General features: G+C 33.3%; 1 protein-coding gene across 14 annotated transcripts in view; it reads left to right on the plus strand.

Moving 5' to 3' along the window:
• The window catches only part of LOC103572023 (uncharacterized), a 370,788-nt gene extending 349,989 nt beyond the window's left edge, over positions 1-20,799 (plus strand). For all 14 annotated transcript variants that reach the window (XM_053742101.1, XM_053742091.1, XM_053742093.1 and 11 more), the window contains one exon: positions 16,502-20,799. In XM_053742101.1, coding sequence (XP_053598076.1) covers positions 16,619-17,677 — 1,059 coding nt within the window. In that variant the 5' untranslated portion in view covers positions 16,502-16,618 and the 3' untranslated portion in view covers positions 17,678-20,799. The remainder of the gene's footprint in view (positions 1-16,501) is intronic.
• The last annotated feature ends 4,439 nt before the right edge of the window (positions 20,800-25,238 follow it).

The following is a 25,238-nucleotide window of genomic DNA, read 5'->3' on the forward strand; positions in this document are numbered from 1 at the left end:
GTTGGTCTCGTCTCGTTCTCTCGTCTCGTTTCAATTAAATTATCCTTAGTGTTATAATCTGTCAATGATCAGTACAAATTAGTAATAATTTATTATAGGTATGGGCCAAGGAGGGCCTGAGAAACAAAGTTAATATTAAAATTTTATCGCCTCGTTTCACGTGAAGCGGACGTAGGCTACAATAATTACCTGATCTTAATTTATGCGTCTATCACCTTCAATCGTCCGACTCACTCTCTCGATTTTTGGTTCTGCACTCACTTATATCTTCCACTATTCGTGTCTCTTCGATTCACCCCCGGAAAACTCATCTCCACTAATTAATTAGCCAAGGAGAGGGACAGATGTTCGGGTCTCACTGACTAGCGACACCCGGTGACACGTCGAATCATTTAAGTTAATAGACCGAATAGTATTTAGGACCCGTTATCGACCGTGGGCAAATTCAAATTGAGATATTAATAAATAATCATGGGAATCTATTTTACCCTTATACAACGCGTTAAATTGCACTATTGTAAAATAATTACGCGTAGTTAATTATTTAGTAAGTTAACTATTATTTACACAAAACGCGTTCCACTTGTTCATTAAACAAAATTAATCGGTCGTACACTTTACTCAGTTCTTGTGCCGAGGCTTCGGCTTGTTTGCTCGTTCACGAAAGCAGTTATTGACGGTTTCCAAATTATTTCTATGTTAGAGACAGATTCCAGGGCCGACAGACGTCACGTATCTTCTGACGGACAAAATGTAGAAGATTGATTAGTGTTAGAATGTACTACGATCGTATACCTACCTGCTAACTTGGTCAAACGGCCAATTTCCAGGTATCAGGTAATCAAGGTACCTTAAAACATTACTTACTTTAGATTAATTTTCATGACTGATTTTCACGTATGTTTTAGATAATATAGTTAAAAATAAGTCGTCAATACTCTCAGACACTTTCCGTCAGCCATATTGCTTTGCCGACGCTTTGAAGCTCCCAACATAATTAGTTAACTTCACGTAAATTCTGATGCTCCATTTTTTGTTTGTTCACCAGACAACTATTTTAAAACCTTCGGCAAGAAGGCAGGCCGATCAAAGGGGCTAATCATCCCCTAAACTCAATTTTAATACCTCTGTGGGTCGGAGCACGAAAGCATTATCCACGCGCATGCGACTGAGTGATACCGACTGCGCTGTTACGGTCATGAAAATTAATTGACAAGATATTTTATAATTTTTAGAAATTTTGTTAACAATTAAATTATGACAACAAACATAAGAAAAAAAATTGACATGTAAAAATTTAAAAAAATTAAAAATGAAATTCTTTAAAAATAATACTGAAGTTAACCTTTTTTTTCAATTTTTTTTTTACATTTATTAATTTTTTATTATTATCATTTATTGCTTGAAAGGTACAAAGTCCCATAGCAATGGGAGATAGAATATACATGTTATTAGTTGAGAGTCAAAGTGATAAAAAAAGGGAGGCGTATCATTAGGATAAAAGCTTTAGGGGGTTACAAAATTGAATATGCATTATACGTGAGAGAGGTTTGGTATTTGCATTGTTACATAAGTATCTCTCTCTTAACTAAAATTAGGCCAGTAAGTTTGAAAAGTTTTCTGGAGTCATAGTGCGACAGGTTTGCTAGGTAAAAGTTGAGGGATGTTCGCTCAGGTGCGTATTTGCCACTATACAGCTGAGTTCTTAGGTTCTCGGATGCAGGGCAGAAGAATAAAAGGTGCTCAATATTATCTGACTCTTATAAGTCACAGCAGGAGCAGATTAGTGATGGATTTAGTTTTTTCCTTTTGTTGATCGTTAGATAGGCCTGATATTTATTTGCCAGTTTTATTTGTGCTACCGTTCTCTTTGTTTGCATTTTGTGGTTATCACTAAGATAGGTTAGCATGGCAAATACAACGGTTCGAGGTTCGTAATGCTTAAAGAGGCAGGAGTTTGAGTTGCAATAGCTTTGCTTATCCTTTGCTTTTAATGACATGTTAAAGTTGTGGAATATTCTATTTTTGAAAGATCTCCAATGTAACCTTTTCTGTAGATCATGCTCAATAAGGATTTAGACCAGTTTGTCGAGCAGATTTCTGTTTCAAGTACTGCATTTAATAGTTTTAATAGATAGTCGTGCCAGTTGCTAAGTAGTGATCTTAGTATTTCATTTGTGATTTCATCAGGTCCAGTCGCTTTGTTGCTCTTAAGATTATTCAGTGCATTTTGAAATTCTTTGGGTGAGATAGAGGCATCGAGAAAACCATCGCTCTTTCTGTCGATGATGAATGGAATCTTAGTTTTTGGTGGGTATATTTTCTTGTAGCATAAGTTCCAGGCTTCTATTGATATGGCATTAGCGGTAATCGTAGAAAGTTGTAGTACCTAACTGCTTTCCAGAAATCTTTTGGGTTTTTCAGGTTGTTGAAGCTGTTTGAGAGTTTCTCTTGTGCCTTCTTCTTGCAGTAGATTAGGTGGTTTTTGTACCGTTTTGTTGCCTTTTGATATAGTTGCCCCCACAGTTCAGCAAAACTGTGCCGTGCGCTTGCCTTAAAAAAAAAGTTACGAGTTTTTTTGAGACTTATAGCTTCTTGGTCAAACCGTGGCTGATTCTTTTGTCTTAGAGAATCCTGGTTGTTTTTCTTGAGAAGGTTTGCGTTCTCAGCGGCTTCGTAGATTGCGGCACACAAGTTTTTATATAGCTAGTCAGTCGAATTTCGTGTGAAGTTTACGTTCATTCTGTAGGAGTGCACTCAGTTTGAATACAGAGATTATTTATTTTATTAGTGGTTTGTCCGTCCCACCTAATTAATGGAGGCATTGCTGGGGCTGCTGAAGCGATCTCCCCGGAGGTATCATATGAATTCACAAGGCTAAGTTTTATGGAGTAGTGATCTGACTTGTAGTTTCCATGATTATCTCGAGGTCTTTCACTTGGTCTAGGGGGTCTGATTTTACCCATACGAAATCAATCACGCTTGCAACGTTCGCGTTGCAGAAAGTGTGTTTGGCAAGTGAGTTGCTGGGGCATCTTCCGTTCAGTAACGTAAATTCATTTTTGTGCATGAAATTTGTGAGTAGGTTACCTCTTTCGTTGTTTACCGTGTCCAGGAAGCTGTGTTGGTAACTTGCGACTGAGTTTTTCATTGGACCTTCTGCGGATTCAGGTAGTCTGCCAACCCTGGCATTAAAGTCACCACCAAGGATGATAATGTCCTAATTGGTATGATCATCATCCAGCATGTTTTGTATCTTATTTAGGTTATCTTTTAGAATGGAGTTAGGTTTTAGGCAGAGGTTGCCTATCAGGATGTTCATGTCTCGTTGAGTGACCCTTGTAAAAATCCACTCGCGTGTAACTTCAGTTGCATGTAGGACACAGTTTCTGGCTGCCATCAAAAGACCATCGCTAGATCTACCAGATGATGCAGTTTTTCTTGCATCAGCCCATATAGTTTGGTAACTTGCAAGGCACGTAACTTGGTTCTTTGGCGGGGACGGTAGCCAAGTTTCGTACGTGTAGATTATTGTAGCCTCATCAGTGATGTTATTAGCAGAGAGATTGGAGGAACCATGTCAATTCCAGAAGATTATGTTGATGCTATTAGTATCTCGTTTAGTTGCAAATTTTTATGGTTCGTGGGTGTAGAGTCATTGCGTTGATCGTGGTTCAAGGGAAACGGGATTTAATGGCATGATATTCATGCATTTATTACTCCATTTCCACCACTGGTTGTTTATGAGTAACTTAGAGTTGTAGATCTTCATCTTTGCCCTGTTGTTTTTCTTTTGTAGCGCTATGTCACGTAGAATCTTCGCTAATTGAGTATCTTTTGGGGCCAGGTCCGACTTAATATGGGGCATTCCACGCCAAATCGTACGTTTTTGAGAATTTTAATATGTAACTTCCGTTATTTTTTAGTATTAATCAAAAAACTCATCCTCCTAAATTTTGAGATTTTTTTGATAATTGGTTCAAGAGATATGAAATTTAAAAAAAAAACCGCTCTTTCCATGGTTTTTTGCTCATAACTTTTTAAAAAATATTTTAAATAAAAAAATGAAAAGAATAAAAAAGTTTAGATATTCCATGTACTTTAAAAAAAAAAAAATACAAATAATTTTTTAGAAAAAGTTTCCTGCGTTATTTTTGATGTTTGAAACTTTAAAGTCGTTTTCTGAAAATCATGCATATTTTAATTTTCCTGAAAATTTGTATCAACAAACTACTATCTATTCCACAACTTTTGAGGTGATTCCGGTCGTGGGACCTCCGTGGTTACTATTTTTTTTCGATTATTGAAAATAAAAAAAAATGTTTTTTCGCTATAAATTATTGTCCGCACCGATTTTTGACACTGTACACTCGTTTTTCTTACATATTAAAAATTAATTACGATATTTTTTTATTATTAGTAGAGATTTAAAAGCAGTAAGCAAAACATAATGCTATTTATGAGCAGTTATAACAAATATTTTGATTTATTAAGAAGCAACTATTTCGGAGCAAAAGAAACATTAGATTTTCTATACAATTCAGCTAAGACCATTTCAGGAACTCTTAAATATCATATAATTATTCGATAAAGCGACGGAGCTATATTAACTAAGGAGTACTCTAGTTCATAAAACAATCGCTGATGTACAATTTTCAAAAGAACACGGGAATAATATAAAACGTTTATAATACAGTTTTGTTACTTTTTCGAATAATTATATGATATTTCAGAGCTTTTGTGATGGTTTTAGCTGAATTGGATAGGAAATCTAATGTTTCTTTTGCTCCGCAGTAGTTACTTCTCAATAAATCAAAACATTCATTATAATTGCTTATAAATAGAATTAAGTTTTGCTTATTGCTTTTGAATCCCTACTAAGAATGAAAAAATATCGAAATCAATTTTTAATATGTAAGAAAAACAAGTGTACATCGTCAAAAAATGGTACGGACAATAATTTATAGCAAAAATAAAATATGTTTAAATTTTCAATAACCGATATAAAATAGTAATCGATAGTGTGGATTGTAGTTTGTTCACGCAAATTTTCAGGAAAATCAAAATATCCATGATTTTCAGAAAACGACTTTAAAGTTTTAAAAATAAAAAATAACGCAGAAAAATTTTTCTAAAGAATTATTCGTATTTTTTTTGTAAAAGTACATGGAATATTGATATTTTTTCATTATTTGAATTTTTTATTTAAAATATTTTTCAAAAAGTTATGAGCACAAAACCATGAAAAGAGTGGTTTTTTTAAAAATTTCATATTTTTTGAACCAATGATAAAAAAAATCTCAAAATTTAGGAGGATGAGTTTTTTTGATGAGAACTAAAAAATTTTAAAAAATAACGAAAATCGAAAATTAAAATTCTTAAAACCATCCGATTTGGCGTGGAATGCCTCATATATATGCCAGTATTTTTTAACAATGTCGCATTAATTTTCAGAATGGTTTTTTTTTCTTCGGACGAGTTTAATCCAACTTTGACAGTATTTAGTTGTTTCCCGATGAGATATGTTTCTGATATAACGTTAAGGATTTTAAAGCATGTTTCCAGAAAATCGCTTAATTACTTACCTAGATTCTCTTTTTTAACACTTAGCGCTTTGATAATTTAATTTTTTTTCTGGCTAGCTTTTCGTTCTTCTCTGCAGACGCTTCGATCATTCTTTAGCTTTGGGAGCTATATGAGTTACAACTTCATCTCTGGGTCCATTTACTTTCTTTATTAGTGCTTCTACTTCAGACGAGAGACGTTTAAATTTAGACTCCTACTCAGTGTTGTTTCGTTCGAGCTGGTTTTGAAGATCCGAGATGGCTTGAGTATAAGCTTTCTCGGCGTCTATAATTTGTTGCTTGAGCTCGTCTGGTCCCATAGCATTTTCTTTACGGCTCTGTTCCATTTCTTTGAATATTCTGTCCATGTCTTCCGTTGCTGAGGCCACTTCACATAGGTTATCACCTTCAGGTGGATTTTTTAATGTTTTTTTCTTGTTGAGACACGTAGTCTAGCCAACAAGTGACTTTTAGATGAAAACCTGTTTAACGTCATCGAAAATTATGATTTTGGTCTCATTCGATTCGAAATAGCATCTAGGAAAAATGTTTAAGTGGAAAATTGGGGCTCGCGAAAATTGTAAAAGTAATAAACAATTTAGTGAAAAAAAAGGGGTTTGGTTTTTGCCCAAAAAAAATTTTTAATCCGATTTTTCAATTAACTATGCTTTTGTTAATTAGTTAATTTTTTACCTGTTGAAAGTTTACATAAAAACCATGATGCGTGCAACCACTTGTCGCACGAAAATTTACTTCTAGCCCCACGCAGGTTATCTTTTAACGCTCGCAAATGTCGTGGAAACAGTTGAATGGGCAAACAGCTCTTTGGCGAACAAAAGAGCGTGCACTAAGATAGCACTTATATTACATGAATCATAAAAAAAAATTCTTTAATTTTTTTTCTAGTCTAAGCATTTTATGAAATACATTGTAAGCATACTATAGTACTAGTCCTTTTTACTGTAAAATGTTGAAATGCATGTATCTCATGAACAGTGCACTTTATCAATATAAGTGTCATAAACAATTTTTCAGAATACAAAATTTCCTAAACGACAAGCCCTACGCATTTCTTTTGTAAGATGAGCCATTTCTTCACTGTTAACAAAAATAAATGAAAAAAGTGGAAAATTGAGTTTTAGAGCTAATACAATTGACATGGATCGAGTTAAATAAAAACTATCTTACAAACTTTTAAAAAGTAACAAATACTCCACAAATAAAAACTGGTTTCAAAACGATAGCTCAGAATCGGGCTAAGTTATAGTAATTTAAAAGAAAAGTTATTCAATTTACATGCTTTTACTAGATTTTATAGGAATCCAACGATTGTATTTGTCCCCATGATGGAATTTTCGAAAAATTTTGCTACCTCTAATCTAAGTGTCATACTTGAAATCAGTCATAAAAACTGTCGATAAAACAAAATTCAATTTACATACTTGGATTGTAATATTTAGATTTTATGAGTGTTACACAGCAATATTATAAATTCAATCAGTTCCATAAATTTACTAATGAATACAATAGTTAGGATTCTATGGAATCTATTGAAAGTAGAAGAACCAATGTAATAGCAAAATTTAATTTAAAGAGTGGTAAGATAAGAAATTTTATTGGTCTAGGCGCAAATATAGGCATGAAAACTAAAGCTTATTTGAAGAGCTTTCAGATGGATTCTATACAAAGTCGATAAGTTATAACATCCAAAAAATATCGAAAAATGAAAAACTAAAAATATGAATTTCTGACATTCTGAAAATTTTGGAATGCTATAACTTGTAAACTAATCGACCGATTCAGCTCATTTTTCAACTTGACCAAGGTAGTCACCCACAGAATACGTATACCAAGTTTCAATATGATCGGTTTAAAACTGTAATAATAATCAGAGTGACAACCTTCATAAAATTAGTTTTTATAATATTTTGTAAATTTTTGAAACCATTTTTCTATTAGAAAAAGGAGTCAAATCAATGAGCTGCATAGTGAAAATTAAAGGCAATCAAGGGAGTTTTCAGATAGAAGAAACAAAAATAAGCTATCTCTTTCCGTTCAAAAGTTACATCCAGTTGAATCGGTAAACAATTTTTTTTTGAAAATTTTACAAAATTTCAATTAACCATACGTACTAAACTTATTGGCTGATTTGGCTCATCTCCGAACTCATCCAATGTAATCGTCCATAGAATAAATTTATTAAGTTTCATTAAGATTGGTGTAGAATTGTAGACGCTATCGTTTAAGAACAGCGCGTTATATCGTATATATATATATATATATATATATATATATATATATATATATATATATATATATATATATATAAATATATATTATAACGACAAAAATTATTATGCTAATTTCTGCGCTACAACTTCGTTCTCTGCCTTTAGCCTCCAGTCTCAATACGAATAAGGCGCCAGGTAATTTTAATCACTGGAATCACCACACCAGTAAATCATGAAAATTAGAAGATTTTTATTCCGTGGAACTATCTCAAAACCACGCATTAATAAAAAATGGATAATTTTTTATCTGTGGAATTATCAACAAAACCACGCAAAACTAAAACTAAAATGCTCAGAACTTATAAGCAAAAACAAAAATAGAGACTGAAAAACTAAAAACAGAGTTACGGTATGCCATGGTGTTGCTCAGTGTGTAGGTTTATGGAAAGAGGGAGTGGTCCGGGTTACACCATTCTAAATTCATGTAGATTATTAGTGAATTTCCAATTTTTATTAAACAACAAATAATCTCAAAATCTCTATTTATCAATAACAAAAATACTATCAAATCAATTTTTTGATTTAATAATGAAACATATTTCTTATAATTATTATATAGAATAATGTTAACAACAAATCGTGAACATGACTTTAAACTGTAACAATATTCTCATAATTCTCCTAAATCTTACATCTTTTCTTTAATTAAAACAGTAGCATAATAACTCAAGACTCAGGCTCAGCTCAATTAATTATAAAATTAGGATGTTCTGAGGTGGAGCATTGCGCCTCCAGGGAATTACAGCAGATTTTACCCACCACCTGATGATGGGGAACTGCGCAGAGAGCTCGTACGACTAGAAGTCGTACGTACGTTAATGTCTCTTGGTTGTCACGACGTCGTTTCGTTAATGACTTTCGTTACCGGAATTACCAAAAGACCGAGGCTCCGATATCACCTCGTCACAATATCCTTGGTAATTGCGCTCCTGGAACAGACTTCAGCTGGGATCGTAAAACTTAAAACTAAGGGACCTATGACTTCCTCAGCTGTACAAGTAGTAATAGCTTGTCCTCTGAGGCCTGTCAGACTAAATCAATTAAAAATGACCAAACGGCTTTCAAAATATCAACGGTCACATAATTACTGTTGAGGCCTGCTAAACCAAAACTCAAAACTGATCCCATTCTACATCCATCAAATTCCTTATATACTGGAGTGCTAGCATTTTAGCTAGACCTCTGCAATTTACCAAGAAGTCTCATAGGAATAGAACTAAGATCTATCATCAGATGCTACCGGGTGACTCATTCGAGTCCCGCTCCACGGTAACACTGATTTCTCCACATACTCAAAATACCCAAACTGTAAATCCAAAACTTAAACTTTATGATTATCCCGAACTTTAATCTCAAACCATATTCCATATTCAACTTCCATATTTTTGATTCTAATTTTTTGGCCAGTGCCAATGAATTAAAATAACGTTTTAGAGTATTGACAATGTTATAAGGCGTAGTATTGTTACTAGGAGTAACTCACCAGGCAAACGAATTGGCTCAACGTACACTAATTCAGCCGGTGTCGTCTGTATGTCGTCTTTCCGGGCAGCGCGTAAGCCGAGCAAAACGGCTGGTAATGCGTCATACCATGACTCTTTATGACACAAAAGTCCTGCCTTTAGCTGACGATGTAAACGTTTGACGAGACCGTTGGCTTGCGGATAATTCGGTAGAGTATGTAGGTATTTTATTACATACATTTTTAACAGCGATTGGAATAACGACGATTCGAATTAGGGACCTTGGTCCGAAGTTAAACGTCTTGGTACTTCGTGGCGAGAATTCCTGTGCAGTGATAATGCATGTGCTACCATCTCTGCAGTTCCATTGGATAGCCGGACAGCCTCAGAAAACCTCGTGAATCGGTCGATAAACGTTAAACACTGGTTAAAGCCTCTTGACGATTTTAGAGACACCAAATCGATGTCTATGTGTTCAAATCGCTCAGTTGGAGGTTGAAAACTGGCGATTGGCGATGGCACGTGTCTCTGGATTTTATTCTTCTGGCAATCAATTCAAGATTTCGCCCATTCACGGCAATCTTCATTAATCGACGACGAGACGTATCGTTTGGAGACGATTTTTAGCGATCTTTTGATTCCAAGGTGAGCGAACGTGTGTAGCTAGTCAAGCACTTTTCTCCTCAGCAGTCCTGGAACATATGGACGCACTGTATCGGACGCAGTGCCACAATACAGTGCAGGTCCATTATCGAGTTGAATCGTTTTTAAATTCAAAGCAGCTGTTTGACTTAACAACTGCTGAAGCTCGTCATCGGTTTGTTGAGCGTCGGCAAGTTCTTGCGACGTTATAGCAGTAGATACTGCTTCGACGCGTGACTTTCGACTGAAAAATGCCAGTGGTTGCCAGTTGTTATCCACTTTTTGTTGTAAAACAGCTCAAATTCCTATTTCGGATGCGTCGGTAAATATTGCCCAGTCAGCATCGATTTTAGGGTGAACCAACAATGTAACATTCGCGAGAGCTTGTTTAGCTGACTTAAAATACTCGTGTAGTTCAGATGTCCAGTTGACGGGATGAGAGCCTTTGACTTTGGGTCCTTCCTGGATTTTGTTTAACGGTGCTAGAATTTCTGCAGCATTCCTGATGAATTTTCTGTAGAAATTCACTATGCCGAGGAATCGACGAAGAGCTTTTACGGTCGTAGGAGGCTCGAAATCGACAATAGCCTCGACTATTTCAGGTAACGACTTTATTCCATCTTTGGTGATGACATGGCCGAGAAATTTTACTTCCGGTAAACCAAATTGGCATTTCAGTACGTTAATTACCAATTTGTATTCACGGAGACGCTTGGATAAAATTTTCAGATGCTCTATGTGTTGCTTCTCGTCGTTAGATGCGATTAAAATATCATCAACTTATGGAAAGACGAAGTTCAGGTCACGAGTGACCTCGTCGATGAATCGTTGAAATGTTCGAGCCGCGTTTTTGAGCCTAAAAGTCATAAATCCGAACTCGAACAGTCCGAACGGTGTGATGATCACCGTTTTCGGCAGGTCTTCTGGTGCGACAGGTATTTGCAAAAAGGCCTTTGCTGAATCGACGATTGAAAATATATTTGTATCCCGTAAAATCGCGGCTAAGTCGTCAAGATAACGCAGCGAGTATTTATCGATTAAGGTTCGCTTGCTGAGTGGTCGGTAATTACCGCACGGCCTCCATTCTCCGGACTTCTTCTGTGCCAAATGTAGTGGTAAAGCCCAGGCACTGTTGGCAGGTCTGCAAATATCTTCTATGATCATCTTACGGAATTCTGCTTGTGCGACTTTAAGCTTGTCTGGAGCCAGGCGTCTTGCATTGCATGAAACTGGCGGTCCAGGTGACGTTCGAATATGATGCACTGTTGAATGTTTTTAAGCTTGACGCTGAGTAGCGCCAAGTCATGTAATATCGGTAAATTCTCGCAATAATTCCATATACGCAGAATTACCATCGATTGCGTTTATGTTTATTTCTGCCGATGTTGTGTGAGAATTTTCGGGTGTCAGTAAACCAGTGATGCCATCACGAAAGCATTTACGTTTTAAGTCAAGCATTTCGCTATACTCCGCAGCCAACAGTGCGTTGCTTACGCAAAGCAGCGATTTCCTCTCCGGCAGATGCGTACATTTTGAAATCGGCTTAATCCTCGATGGTATTTCCGGTGACGGAAAGAAAATTATACGCGACACTGCACGAAAAGTTAATTGCAATTTTATATTACATCTCGTGAAAACTTTTATCACAATTTGATTCGCACTAAAGGTCCCTCGAATCAACACTGATGCGGCATAACGTCCATAAGATGCCTAGCAATGCACCAGAGGTGATAAAAGATAAAAAAACTGCACAATGATAAAAAAATTCACTGCACGAATCAAATCACAAATGAATTCACAGAAATATAACTGCGAATAAAAATTACGGTCTCGCCGGTTAATCGGCAACGCGACAAAATATTCGCGGTAAAACGACACGAGAACTCGCGAAATTTTATAAACTGTGTAACGCACGTGTTCGACGCTTCCCTTAAAAAGAGTTCCCGTCGGGGTCACCAATTTAGCGGTTAAGGGTAAAATTTAACTATATTGAATAAATTATTTAAACCAACTAATAACATTAAATGAATGTTTTATTTAACCAACGTAATTAACACAGTAAGAGAAGGTATACAAAATGAATATTGCTTGAATGCGTGTACGCAGATCAGCGGTGTATCTTGTTATTGTAATGTCTCTACGAATGAAGTAGAGACGGAATATGTCAAAATCAATGTTCGGCGTAAATTGCCGAAATTGATGGATCGTAATTATTGTAGCAACGCTACATATATATATATATATATATATATATATATATATATATATACATATATATATATATATATATATATATGTATATATATATAAATATATATATATATATATATATATATATATTTATATATATATATATATATATATATATATATATATATATATATATATATATATATTGGGGTGCTTGGTTTCTAGCGTAAGTATTTTTTTTGTTGCTCATCAAGCAAAATATTGTTTTTTATGCTTAAACAAAAAATCCTGCCAAGTTTTAGCTCTTAATTCCAATCCTAAGTACCCGATGGCGAATAATTTTTTTTTTTAATAAAGATATCCTGATGAGGTCCTGCTAAGGAGTCGAGACTTCTAGTCACGACAGGACTCGGATATATTCAAAATTCTCAAGCGAGGTTTAAATATTTAAATTTTAGGCTTGAATTTTCAGCGTGGTCTTGATTTTACAAATATCAACTATTTTAAAATTTGTATTCAAATATAATAAAAGCCAGAACGTAACACCTGAAATTTCGCAGCTGGTAAATGCAAGGTACTTTCATTTTTTTTCCCTTTACAAATTTGGTCTCCCTCTTTTCGTAAAATGTCTGCAGCCACGTCAACAATTATTTTTTTTTCTGTCTCATCTAAACAGTCTGCATCACAAAACCAATCGCTACAAATTTTTGAAACGTCGTACGCTTTGTAGAAAACAATTGTTTTTTCTTTACCTCGGTATCGAGATATGTATATTCGATTCCCATATTTTTCTTTCAGTTTTTAGTACAAAATTTCATTTTACAGACAATCTGTACTCATTGCTGATTATATTTTATTTAATCGAAACTGATATCTGTAGCTATTTTTAATATACTCACAACCATTATGAAATAAGTCATTAAGTCGAGAACTTGTTTGTTGATCAGTAAGATCAGTAGGTGATACTGATAAATCTGCTAAAGTTGATATTGAAGGTTGTACCAATATTTCTTTAGATATTATAGATTTCACCTTGATGTATTTTTTTCTACATTTATCATGGACACTTAGTCGACTAGTGTCCATTAACTTAACCAGTCCATGTGTTCATTTAGTGTCATCTCTTTCTTTACTTTTCGTAATTAAAGTGAGCAATCCTTCTTCTCGGACCGTAGTAATAACATCACTATTACTGCGCAGAGCTTCTTCGCAAATGGTACACAACTCTATTGATCGATCCATTGCACATCAACACACCAAATAATTCCAATATTTTTGAGAATAACCAATTAATAGAAATATTATAAAATTTAAATAATCGACATAGAAAATTCAATTGATGACTTAGGTTCGATATCCAAACTTGCTGGTGTGTATGAAATCTACGGACGGGAAATGAAAATTATTTCTCCGGCAGGAAATAATTGTCTTTCTTGAAATATTTTTTATGATTTATGATTTCATAATATAATAATAATTTTTTTTATGAAATGTAGAGTATGAAGTAATTATTCAAAAATTATTAACAGGGTATAAAGGCTAATAAAGATTTAATTTCATTAGCTTCTACTGTATTTGCTTCGACCATGTAGGTTCACCGTATATGCACAGTAGTAAAATGGCAGAAAGGTACCGTGAAACTACCGTGAATTCACCGAGATCCTACCCTGTTTCCACCGTAAGTTAAAGCCGCCAAAAAAAGCTGTTGACCTCTTACCTTATTGATCCAAGGAATATTGTAGTTTTCAATGGCTACCACTCAACAGATTATACTTCTATATCGAGAATTCCTAAAAGATCTAATCTGGGTCTACTGTTATTCATTACATTCTTTTATCCAATGACTGATTTTATATCCTGTTTCTGTAAACAATTTGCTGAGGACGGAAAATTTTAGCTAGAAATCAAATCTATTGAGGGCTTTAACTCTCTGCAGAGGATTTTTGATGCGTCGGCTATTTGGTGTAATGATAACAAACTTCTATTAAATGAACCAAAATGTGAAACATTGACATTTTGCAAAACACGCTCAGCTATCACACATGGTTATAACAAAAACGGTGTTATTCTCAAGTGAGTCACTGTGTGTAGAGACCTTGAGGTGATTTTTGACTCTCATATTACTTTCACAGAACATTATCGGAGTATCATAAACACTGTCCTCAGAACACTTGGTTGCATCATTAGAATAACGAAAAATTTTACTAAGGTAAATGCGATTAAAATCTTATATGTATCGGTAGCGCGTCGCAAATTAGGATAAGCTTCGATTATTTGGTCACCAGTCTGTAAAAATCGTATTCTCGAGATTGAGAAGGTCCATTGAAAACATCAACAATTTTTATCATATAAAAAAGGCAAATACCCTATGCTTAGTACTAATTACTACGAGCTGTGTAGAGATGCTGGTATGTTGACTAGAAAAGAAAAAAGAGCATTTTTTTTCTAATTGTTTTCTAATGTATAGCCGTAATCACGGCCTTTTACACTTTTTGCCTTTATATCGCAAACTACTTTACTTCTTCTTCTGCTTTCCATTATGCGGCCGTGGCCCGACTTGTACTTATACTGAACTGCATCATTACGGTGATACCCTACTACCTCCCTTGTGCAATGGAGGTGCAGTGGCTAGGAAAACCGCAAAAAAACCTAGCCAGCACAGTGTTGGTTTAGGTGATGCTCCAGTTATCGATAAAATTCTCATTATACTGAACACTGGATCTTCATCCCGCGCCTAGCGATCAGACACCTTCGTTCGAGCCCGGCGTGTGGCGAAACAGTCACCAAGCCAAGTAGTGATCATGCTCGATGCTACTTAACTTCGGTGATCGCCCGAGCCACGCGCGTGCTGAACGGCTGCCTCAGCCGCCTAAGAAGAAAGAACATGTGCAGCCCTTTCATTTGTTAATAATCTCCTGAAATGCTCCATTGATTGTCCTAGATATTTTAGATTCTTACAAATCTATGTACCTCCCAGAAAGTCTAAGACACACCAAAGTTTTTATACACCTGCTGTATGCACAAGACTGGACCACTCTACTCCTCTAAACAGGTTAACTCTGGTATGTAATTACTTGGTCAATAGCAGGGAAAGAGCCTTAGATTTATTCGGATTTCATCAGCCCTCACCGACCAATGCCTCAGCGTCTGTTATAACATCACTTAGAGAACAATGAACCTTAGTTGAAGCACTGTAATAACTTGAGATTTTGATAGTATCAGTGAGTCAATGCAATGTAATGTAAACTTACAGTCTAAATTTGCTTTATAAATATGTTGTAACATTGATATTTTATATTAGATCTAGAGGAAACGATTCATCGTTTTCTATAATTGTACTCAGTTTCAAATTTAATCAATTACAGATTCCTTCGTTCCAAAATTTTCTACTGCAATTATTCGCTGAGTGAACGTTCATATTATAACAGCTGCAGTGTGTAATAGTAATATTGTGATTTTTTCTTTCCCAAAAATTACAGAATTTTTTTAAATTGATTCGATTTTGAAATTTAGTGTACCATGGTATCTCACACTTGTTTTTGTTAGACTTTTTATTGAATTTTTGATAGGAATTTGAACTCCGAGACGGATAATTATTTTGATTGTTAGGATTATGTGAATTCAAATCATGAACAGCGTGACAGTGTTTATTCGAATTTTAATCGAATGATTTGGAGCGATTGTTTACATTTTTCATACATAAGCTATATTTTCCTCTTTCTAGTTTCTGTTTTAGGATAATTTTTTGACTTTGAATAAAGGTTCAAAGTTACATGGTTAGTTTCTGTGTTATGATTAAAAATTCATTAATCAAACTTTGGCTGTTTTTTGATCTCCAAATTCATTAAAAGGCTCAAAAAAGTTCATTTCTAATTTTATTGTATTTCTTCGAACTTCAAAAATAAAATCTACTTCTATTTGAGATAACAAATAGCCTTTTTATATTTTTAGTATGTTGATACACAATTTGACCCATTTTAAATTGCTGAAAAAATTGCAGATATAAATTCGAGGGAATCGAGTAGTTGAGAGAAGTACAGTGTTCGTGAATCTTCTTTATTGCCTTCGTGCTCGAAGTATGCGATTGATTATAATTCATCAATTCGATAAATGAGAAATAAAATAAATCCTTGCAAAGTTCAAATTTTCCATATTTTATAATTGTGTGTCGGCTGATTGCATCTATTGAAGAACCCAGTCATTTTTTGCTTTCATTCGGCGTAAAGTGCTTTATACTTTATTACGATTTTACTGGTGCGAATAGTATATGATGTTGAGAAATCTTTAATTTGTTTTTATCCAACGCTTTTCCTAAGGCTACGTAAAATTAAAAAAGGTTTATCTTTTACAGGAGGTTTGTTATAATGATATAGATAATGGTCCAAAATACACGAACGACAATCTTCTTGACTTTATCAATCTGTACTGTAATGAAAATCTTACGCCATTATTCTTCTCTATCAGTAATATGAGCAATACGGAAAGTAGAAACCATAATTATACAGCACAATGCAAATTTAGTGATAATCCACAAGTTATGAATGTAAGGAATGAACATCAATGTGTTTTTATTCTAAATCAGTCTGAAGAAAAAACTGTTGCAAATAAGAAGCTAGAAACGCAAATATTGAACAAACATTCAAATTTCAATGAAGAAGAAGCCGCTATAACCATGAAATATAGTGATTCTCTACTCAATGAACAAACGACTATTCTTGCTCAACTAAGTCCAAAGAATAATGAACGTCAACATTATGAGCTCGATGAAAAAAGAGGTATCATTTACAGAAATTTTTCAATAATTGGATCAGTAAACAGTCAAAAAGATCACGTAATAAAAAAAGACGAAAATTTTCACAAAAAGTTAATGTCACTAATAAATCATGATGAAGTCAATAAGCTAAGCGGTGAAATTTATAGTTTAGAATACTACAGATCGTGCAATAAGTTATTGGCTAAAAAATCAAGGCCGTTGGCCAACCTACGACAGAAGAATCACGATGCTGAGAAAAAACATAAGGCGTTGGTTGACTTGAACAAAAAATGTCGAAGTATAATACGAAAATTCAAAAATGGTTTATTTACAATTGATACTATATTTAAATGGAATGAATCTCATTCAAAAGATGGACCAATGAATTGTTCCATTTGTCGTTGTAATAAGTTTTTCAAGAGACCCGGTTCAATTGCTAACCACATATATAGAGTGCACGAAAGAATACTTCAAGAAGCTTTAGAACGTGGTGAACTTCATGAAATCTTAAAAAACAGTGGAAAATCGAAAAAAAATTGCTCTACAAAAAATGATCAAAATATATCTTACGATTTACAAGTAGACCAAAGCTGCTACGAATCACAAAATACATTTATCCATGAAACACCGCATGAAAACTCTCAATTATTCAGTGATCGAGATTTATCAATCAATAACTGGGGCTTGCCATTGAAATTAGATATTCATAATCAATATTTAACATCAAATGCAGACCTTTTTGAATTGGAGCATGCGTTGAAAATTATCGAATAAGACACAAATAAGTTCTGATTATCATTCGCTATAACAGGTTGATTTATATAACAATCTCAATGATTTCAGAACAGAATGAAATATTAATGCTAAAGCAATTTTTATAGTTACCATCATAAAAGCTATAATCCTGTTTCAGTAAATAATACTTATAAAACTTATGTTTTTTGTTTCAGCTAAAATTTGAATTGCGCTAATTCCAATACTTTCACGATATTCGTTGCCAATCCGTTTATAATTTATGCATTTTTCAAACATTTGAGAATCGATTTTAAAAATCACTATAGCATAAGAAATCATAAAAAAGTGAATATCTTATTTTTTACTGAGTCATAAACTCTACAATAAATTATTAATTCTGAGATATAAATATTAAATTGTTATTTTACCACTGATTAACAGAAAGATTTCAATGAGCTTAGAAATTTGAAATGTCAGTTCTATACAAAACTGATTTTTGAAATTATCTACACTCATGCCATAAATTAAAGGAAAAGAAAAAGATTGTAAATTTTTTAGTGATTTTTGCAAGACTAACTTCGTAAAAAATAATCGTATCGGGATTTTAAAAAAAGCGTTTTATAGCTTGAAATCTCTAGTTTCGGCATATTCTCATCGAAATTTCTTTAGAGCATCAGCTCCGGCACAAACATAAAAAATACCGTGAGACAAAAATTTTCTAAATTTTTTCTTTTCTTTGAGAGAGTCCACGGGCTGCGAAAAAATTTTTTGAAAATTTTTTGTTTTTTTTTATCTTTCCCTCACATTTACCGAGTAACCAACGCAAAAATGAAAGAAAAGTAAAAAAAAACAACAATTTTTCCACTATGGTGATCACTGCACAATTTAAGGAACAAAACTTGTTCCTTTAATTGTTTAGCGAACCTTTGATCGATCACCCCCAAAAAACGGTTTGATAGATCAATTTAAAAATCTACAGGGTTATTGGGGGTACACTAAGCTAAAAAAGTACCTGGAAACATTAGTATTTTTATCGATATTTACAGAGTAGTGGTTGATTAACTAAGAAACCAAAAAAAGTCATTTTTTTATAATAGCTCCTAATGGATGTTAAAAATAAATTTTTTTTTTTTTTTTTTTTCAAAAATGATGAGAGATTCTTGTAGTGTATTCATCCAAGTTTTTAACGCTGCCCTTTAATGTAGTGTGCGATCATTGATACCCGAAATATCGATGACCAAAGCGAAAAAAATCATATTGTGTTTGAAGGCTGATATCTTTGCGACAATTCGTCACACTGGGTTAAAAAAGCCAAATTAAAGCTGAAAAAATTTGCTGAACGACCTATGCATTCGCTTAGATGAATAAGGTTCTCCGCAGACCGAGGACTCTCTCAATGAAAAGAAAGAGATTTCAAGCTATAAAACGCTTTTTCTTAAATCCTGATATGATTATTTTTTACGAAATTACAGTCTTGCAAAAACCACTAAAAAATTTCTAAAATTTTTCTGTTTCTTTAATTTATAGCATGAGTGTATTCATGGTTAGTATTATGCGTTATTTAACTTCTTGACAGTTATAGAGAACTAACTAAGAGTGATTGAAATCAATCGAAAAAAAAAGTAGGCTGTTCTTTTACTTAGGTAACTTTATCGAACATTCTCTGTAATATAAATCGCAACTAGAAATATTTCGAAACGTGATGCCTACGATTTTAGATCATGACAATTGTGAATTTGGATTTTAGTTCAATGCAACCAGACATAAATAAGATTGCTTAAGTGATTAAACTTATTAAACTTTATGATGGGAATATCGAATTTGTAATTTCGCTTATTGCACATCTCAAACGCGAAAGTGCTGATGATGCTCTATTGTTGCTGAATTTTTTTCGGGTACCTCACTCACTTTTATTCACGTGTACACTTTTTTAAATATATTAATATAGGATAAAACTTATATCATGCAACGAATTTATTAATAAATACTTATTATACAATATTAAGTTTATTGCTCAATATATTATTATTTAAATAAATAATTTAGTTGAGGCAAGCCCTGATGTCAATTAATTTTGCAATCACGTCATCTCCCGAATGAAACGGCTGACGGAACTTAATATTCATTTTTTATTAGCATTAGTTTGGTAACTACAGAAACGCTCTTGTTAATCACTATCTAACTCTTTTGGATTGAATTGTAATTAAGTTGCACTTAAAAACTTGTCATTCACAAAAACTTTAGCTGCCATTGTTTTTATTGATGTTATTGGTGATGTAATTATTTTCTTTTTTTTCCACTAACTACTAGCAGCGTCATATTATAACAAAAAAGTGATAAATTCAACTCATTAATGAATTTTTGACATTCACCAATATTGAGTATAAAAACAGTGTAATAAACCTGCTTTTCTGACAATGCTAGCCGTTAATCTGCAATAAAAACGCATTGTGATCTATTCTGTGATTGTATTCACACATGCTTTAACTCTTAAAGATTCTAATAGAATCGCTTTCGTCAATCGATACCAATCATGGTAGAATATATTAAAACTAATTGGAAGATTAACGTAAAAGTTTTGCAACATGAGGTTATCGAGAAATATCAATCCTTTGTGCGTCGAAGTTTTAGAAATCTACGTGTCAACTGTAGTGGGAATATAATCATGTGTAATTATTGTAATGTATTGTAAGTACGGTCGTGACTACCCCTCTCACTTACGGCGTCAACAGCCCGTAATCTTTTTGCACAAACCTGTCTCCGTAACAATAAGTAATCGTAATTGATAAAGATACTAAGCTGATTTAATTATCGTGTATTGGTATTATTTGTTAACTGCAGTTCGGAGAACTTAAGATCAAATACTGTCAAATAACTTAGATTCTAGGCTGATAGTTCACTATCGTCTATCAGTACTTTAAATTGATTACAAACAGTATAAAGATCTCTTAGATCCACCTGGTTCGATTGAAAAGTAACACGGATTACGTCATTTTGTGATCCATCTTGGATCCAGCTTTTTGCGCATCAAACCCGGCAGGTGTAATAAGGACGCAAAGATTACAAATATTTAAAACTAATTAATATTATAGTAAAAACCAATTCCATAGATATTGTGGGAAAGTTTAGTGTATAAGTGAAATTTGACCATAAATATTGTAATAGAAACATCAAATAAAAAAAAAAAAATGATCATTATTTCAACCTTGCGAGTTTCATTCGAGAGTAGCATGTAAGTTTACATCCTACATCCCCCAGCCGCGCACATCCAACCAAATTCTTCTGGATGAGGCTGAGTGAGCTGCAACGTTCTGCAGGGGTATAGACTGCCGTGCTCAAAGAAAGATTCATCCAAAGGTAGGTGAAAGATTTACATTTCAATTATTTCATAAAATACTTGTCTATTCCAAGAGCACCAGTCTCATCGAAGACGTTTGGGTTCTTAATTTTCGAAAAGATCCACATTGAATAATAAACTATTGGAAGAGAATTTCATACTCGTAATCTTTATTGTCGCCTGCATCCTCCAAATCTCTCGTCTAAATTTTTCTATCGCTACCAAAGGGAGAAAATCCCGGATAATTAATTTAAATTTCAGTGGCGGACATAACACTAGAATTAAATTAGATTCTTATTTATTCCGAAGCCAATTAACCGAATGGTAAATTTTAAAACCACTAAATAAGAGTTATAAATGCAAAGTAATTATATTAAGTTTCACAAAAGCATAACTGTGTCCAAAAGATCTTAAACAATTTATTGTTAGTATGAACGATAACTGCATTTAAGTACAAAATGGATATGATTAAATTAAAAATTCGATCAGATTCAACTAATTTAATCAGATTTAAATAAACGAAAACGTAACTAGACCAGGTATCTAAATTAAATAGATAATCATATATTTTATTTTTTTAAATTTCGATACTACTTGCATTATTCAAGTGACTTGGTCAATCTTTTCTCAGCCGTATGCACCTTATAACGAAGGAGGTCACGTAATACGCGCATAGTTAGGCAACTTAAAGTGGACATAATTCTATTTCTCTGCTATTCTATCAGATCGTCTAAGACTTGTGTCTGTAATAAATAGTTCTCGTAAGCACTAAGGCACCGTTTGAACCGTTTATCTGAACTGATTGCTGAAAGTTTAACAAAATAATTAAGGGAACAAGTTTTGTCCGTTAAATTGTGTAATCATCCTCAAAATGAGAAAATTAGTTTTTTCGGATTTTCTTCTATTATTGCGGTAGTAACTCATTCAGTGTAAGGTTAACAGAAAAAAAATTTCCAAAAAACCAGAAATATGTCTTTTGTTTTACGTTTATTCGAATTTTTTACCTTTTTTGGTTTTCGAAAATTTTCATTCATTTTTTCTTTTTATCTTACATTGACTAAGTTATTAACGCTCAAATGGAAAAAAAAACCCAAAAAACTAATTCTCTCATCTCAATGATGATTACACAATTTAAGGAACAAAGCTTGTTCTTTCAATTATTTCGGTAATATTTGCACAAACGGTTAAATGGATCAATTTGAAAATTCACATATTATTTATGGGTACATTCAGCAGTAAAATCACCTGTGAACGTTATCCTTTTCATGAATATTTGCAAAATAGCCATCGATCAACTAAAAAACCGTAGAAAGTCAATTTTTTGTCCGTTTTTCAAATTGATATCAAGTTTAAAAAAAAAAAAATTTTTTTTCGAAAATGAAAAATAAGCCTTGCGGGAAATTTATTTAAGTTTCTTAAGCTTTCCTTTAAATTAATGTGCAACCATTACTTGCTGAGAAGTCGATAATAAAAGACAAAAGGATCCTTTTTCATTTGAAGGATGATGTCTCAGTAGCAAATTGTCGAACAAAGAAACAAAATAATCCAAATTGTAGCTGAAGAAATTTCCTAAACGATCCATGAATTGGTTTTCTTGAAATAGTATTAATACAAACTGGGAAATTTCCAATATTAATTTTAATTATTTAACGCCCAGGTTTGGCCTCATTGGAGTATTGATAGACCTTCGGTAGGCCCTGATCCTCAATTATTTGATTTTAATTATTTATTTATTTAATTTTCGCAGTTTAAAAATATTTTCGATGCTAATTTCAATTCCATATAATTATTTTCATAATAGCGGGTAAATGGTAAGATAATCAGCAGGAAACTTAAAGGAAACCCGAACTGCTGTTGAGCGCTCGGTGTTATAGGACAGGGTGGCACAGCTGATAAGCACTCGTCCCAGGGTAGTAATATTGTTATAGACGGGTCATGGTGTAGGTGGGAATATCGAGAGTGCCAATCGGCAACCTACAATAAAGTTAAATTAATTTAAAATTAATTGTGTAGTTTATTAAATATGGACAACACAGGCCCTGACTAAAAATACTCATTGAAAAGTATTGAAAATTATTTCAATTTTTTTCAATCCATACTGTTCAGTCACGAGCTTGATTAATTTAAATCAAGCTTCGTGCATTTCCGCTCGGTTCGGGAGAAGCCGAGCTCGCTACTGACTGAAGGTCAGAATAGTGCCGGGTCACTCGCTATTTGGGCCCGGCACATACAATTTCTAACTCAGGATCGTGTCAAGACGTCCTGAGAACCCGCTACAAGCTGACCAATCACAAAATTCGTTTTGTATTGGTCAGCCTATGAGATAGTTCGCTATCAACTGATACCTGTTGGCGCGCTTTTAAGCCAATAGGAAAATTCGTTATATGCAGCAAAGCTGCCACGTCGACACCAAGCTTCTCGACGATTCAACGACGCTACCATTATTCTTTCTACAACGTGTCTTTGCTACGTGCAACCTCGTGCTTGAACAGCTTCGCTTATTATTCTTGTGTAATATTAAATCAAATCGCTACGCTAAATTATCTTCAATTTATTGAGAATAAATAAATTGTTCTTGTGACAATAATTAATTGTTAATTAATTATCATTGAATTAACCGCTACTGACCACGTGTCAATTTTATACGTGACTAAAATCATTGAGTTGCATTCGCTATCACGTATAAATTATCTAGTCGCATTCGCTTTTGTATATAATTCTCATAATTTTAAGTGTAAATAAGTGTAAATAAATCTATAATTTATTTAGTGACAAAATCTGTGTAATTTTTAATTGTTTAACATTCCTCGCCTAAACCAGATCCAATTAGTTTATTCGCTCATTTTACATTTTGGTTCTTCGAGCCGGATCTGGCGAAATTTAAACAATTAAAAATTATTTAAAAAAAAATTGTGAGAAAAAGTGTAGTGTCAGTTTTGCATCGTAAAAATCGCTAAGTGCCGTGGGCATTGCTGAGCACTGCTAGAGTGCTGCCCGGGGTAATCCATTTTACACACCGGTGTAAAAAGACTTTTTAGAGAAAAAAGATCGAAAACTTAGCGTCGGGTTCACGTCATCGCGTCCATTTTGTGTGCCACGTATTAACAAGATGGCCGCCGTAGCTCAAATCGCTCTTCAAATGCAACGCATCGACACGATGCGCAATATGTCCAACCGCTTGATATATATATATTAGGGTGTTTCAAAATCAACATTCCTTTTTTTTTTCAAAGTCTTATGGTCTTAAAAGTTAGTCTTAGGTATAAAGAAAAATCCTCCCAAAAAAGTAGCTTGAAAGCTCAATCCTGCTAAGAGCTCAACCAATATTAATTTTCTGATTTTAATTACGTTTAAAAAAAGTTTTTTTTTGTTTTTTGTAAATAAAAGTAATAAAAAAAATTTTTTTTCGAAAATAAAAGTACGTGGTCTTGTAGCAAATTAAATTCTCTACAAAAAAGGCCTTAAGTGTTTTCTTCGTACAACTAACAGAAAAAAAGTTATGAAGCTTGAAACAATAGTAAATTGAAAAACTTAACGTAAAGGTAATTTTCAAATTTTATTACGTGTACATGTTTATATGGTGAATCTATATGCTATGTCCAATCAGTAAGGTGTTTTAAAAAGATTTTAGAAATCTTTCTTGTTTTCCGTATTAATTTCGAAAGTAAAATATTTTTTTTAAGAATTAAAATTTTTTTTCTATCTGTATTTTTAAATTAAAAAAAAAGTTCTATTTTGAAAGTAAGGAAAATTTTTCCCATGTGTTCAAAAAAAAAAAATTGACAAATAACATTAATTCAGATGAAAAAACCTAAATTTCTATTAAAATACTGTTTAATATAATGGAAACATGAAGTTATACTATTTAATATAGTTTAAAGCTTCATAACTTTTTTTCTGTTAGTTCTCTGGAAAAAACAATCAGGAGCTTTTTTATAGAGAATTTAATTTTCTACATAACTGTGTGCTTCGATTTTTGAAGAGAATTTTTTTATACTTTGATTTTTAAAAAACAAAAAAAAAAATTTTACATGCAATTTAAATGAGAAAATAAGTATTCGTTGAGCTCTTAGTAGAATTACGATTTCGAGCTGCTTTCTTGGGAGAATTTTTTTAATACCTAAGCATAACTTTTGAGACCATAAGAAAATAATTTTTTTTTTCTGAAACACCCTAACATATATATATATATATATATATATATATATTTATATATATATATATATATATTAGACCGGTTCAAAAAAATCGACTACTTTTTTT

This window comes from Microplitis demolitor, chromosome 9 (genome assembly GCF_026212275.2).
Source record: "Microplitis demolitor isolate Queensland-Clemson2020A chromosome 9, iyMicDemo2.1a, whole genome shotgun sequence".
NCBI lineage: Eukaryota > Metazoa > Arthropoda > Insecta > Hymenoptera > Braconidae > Microplitis > Microplitis demolitor.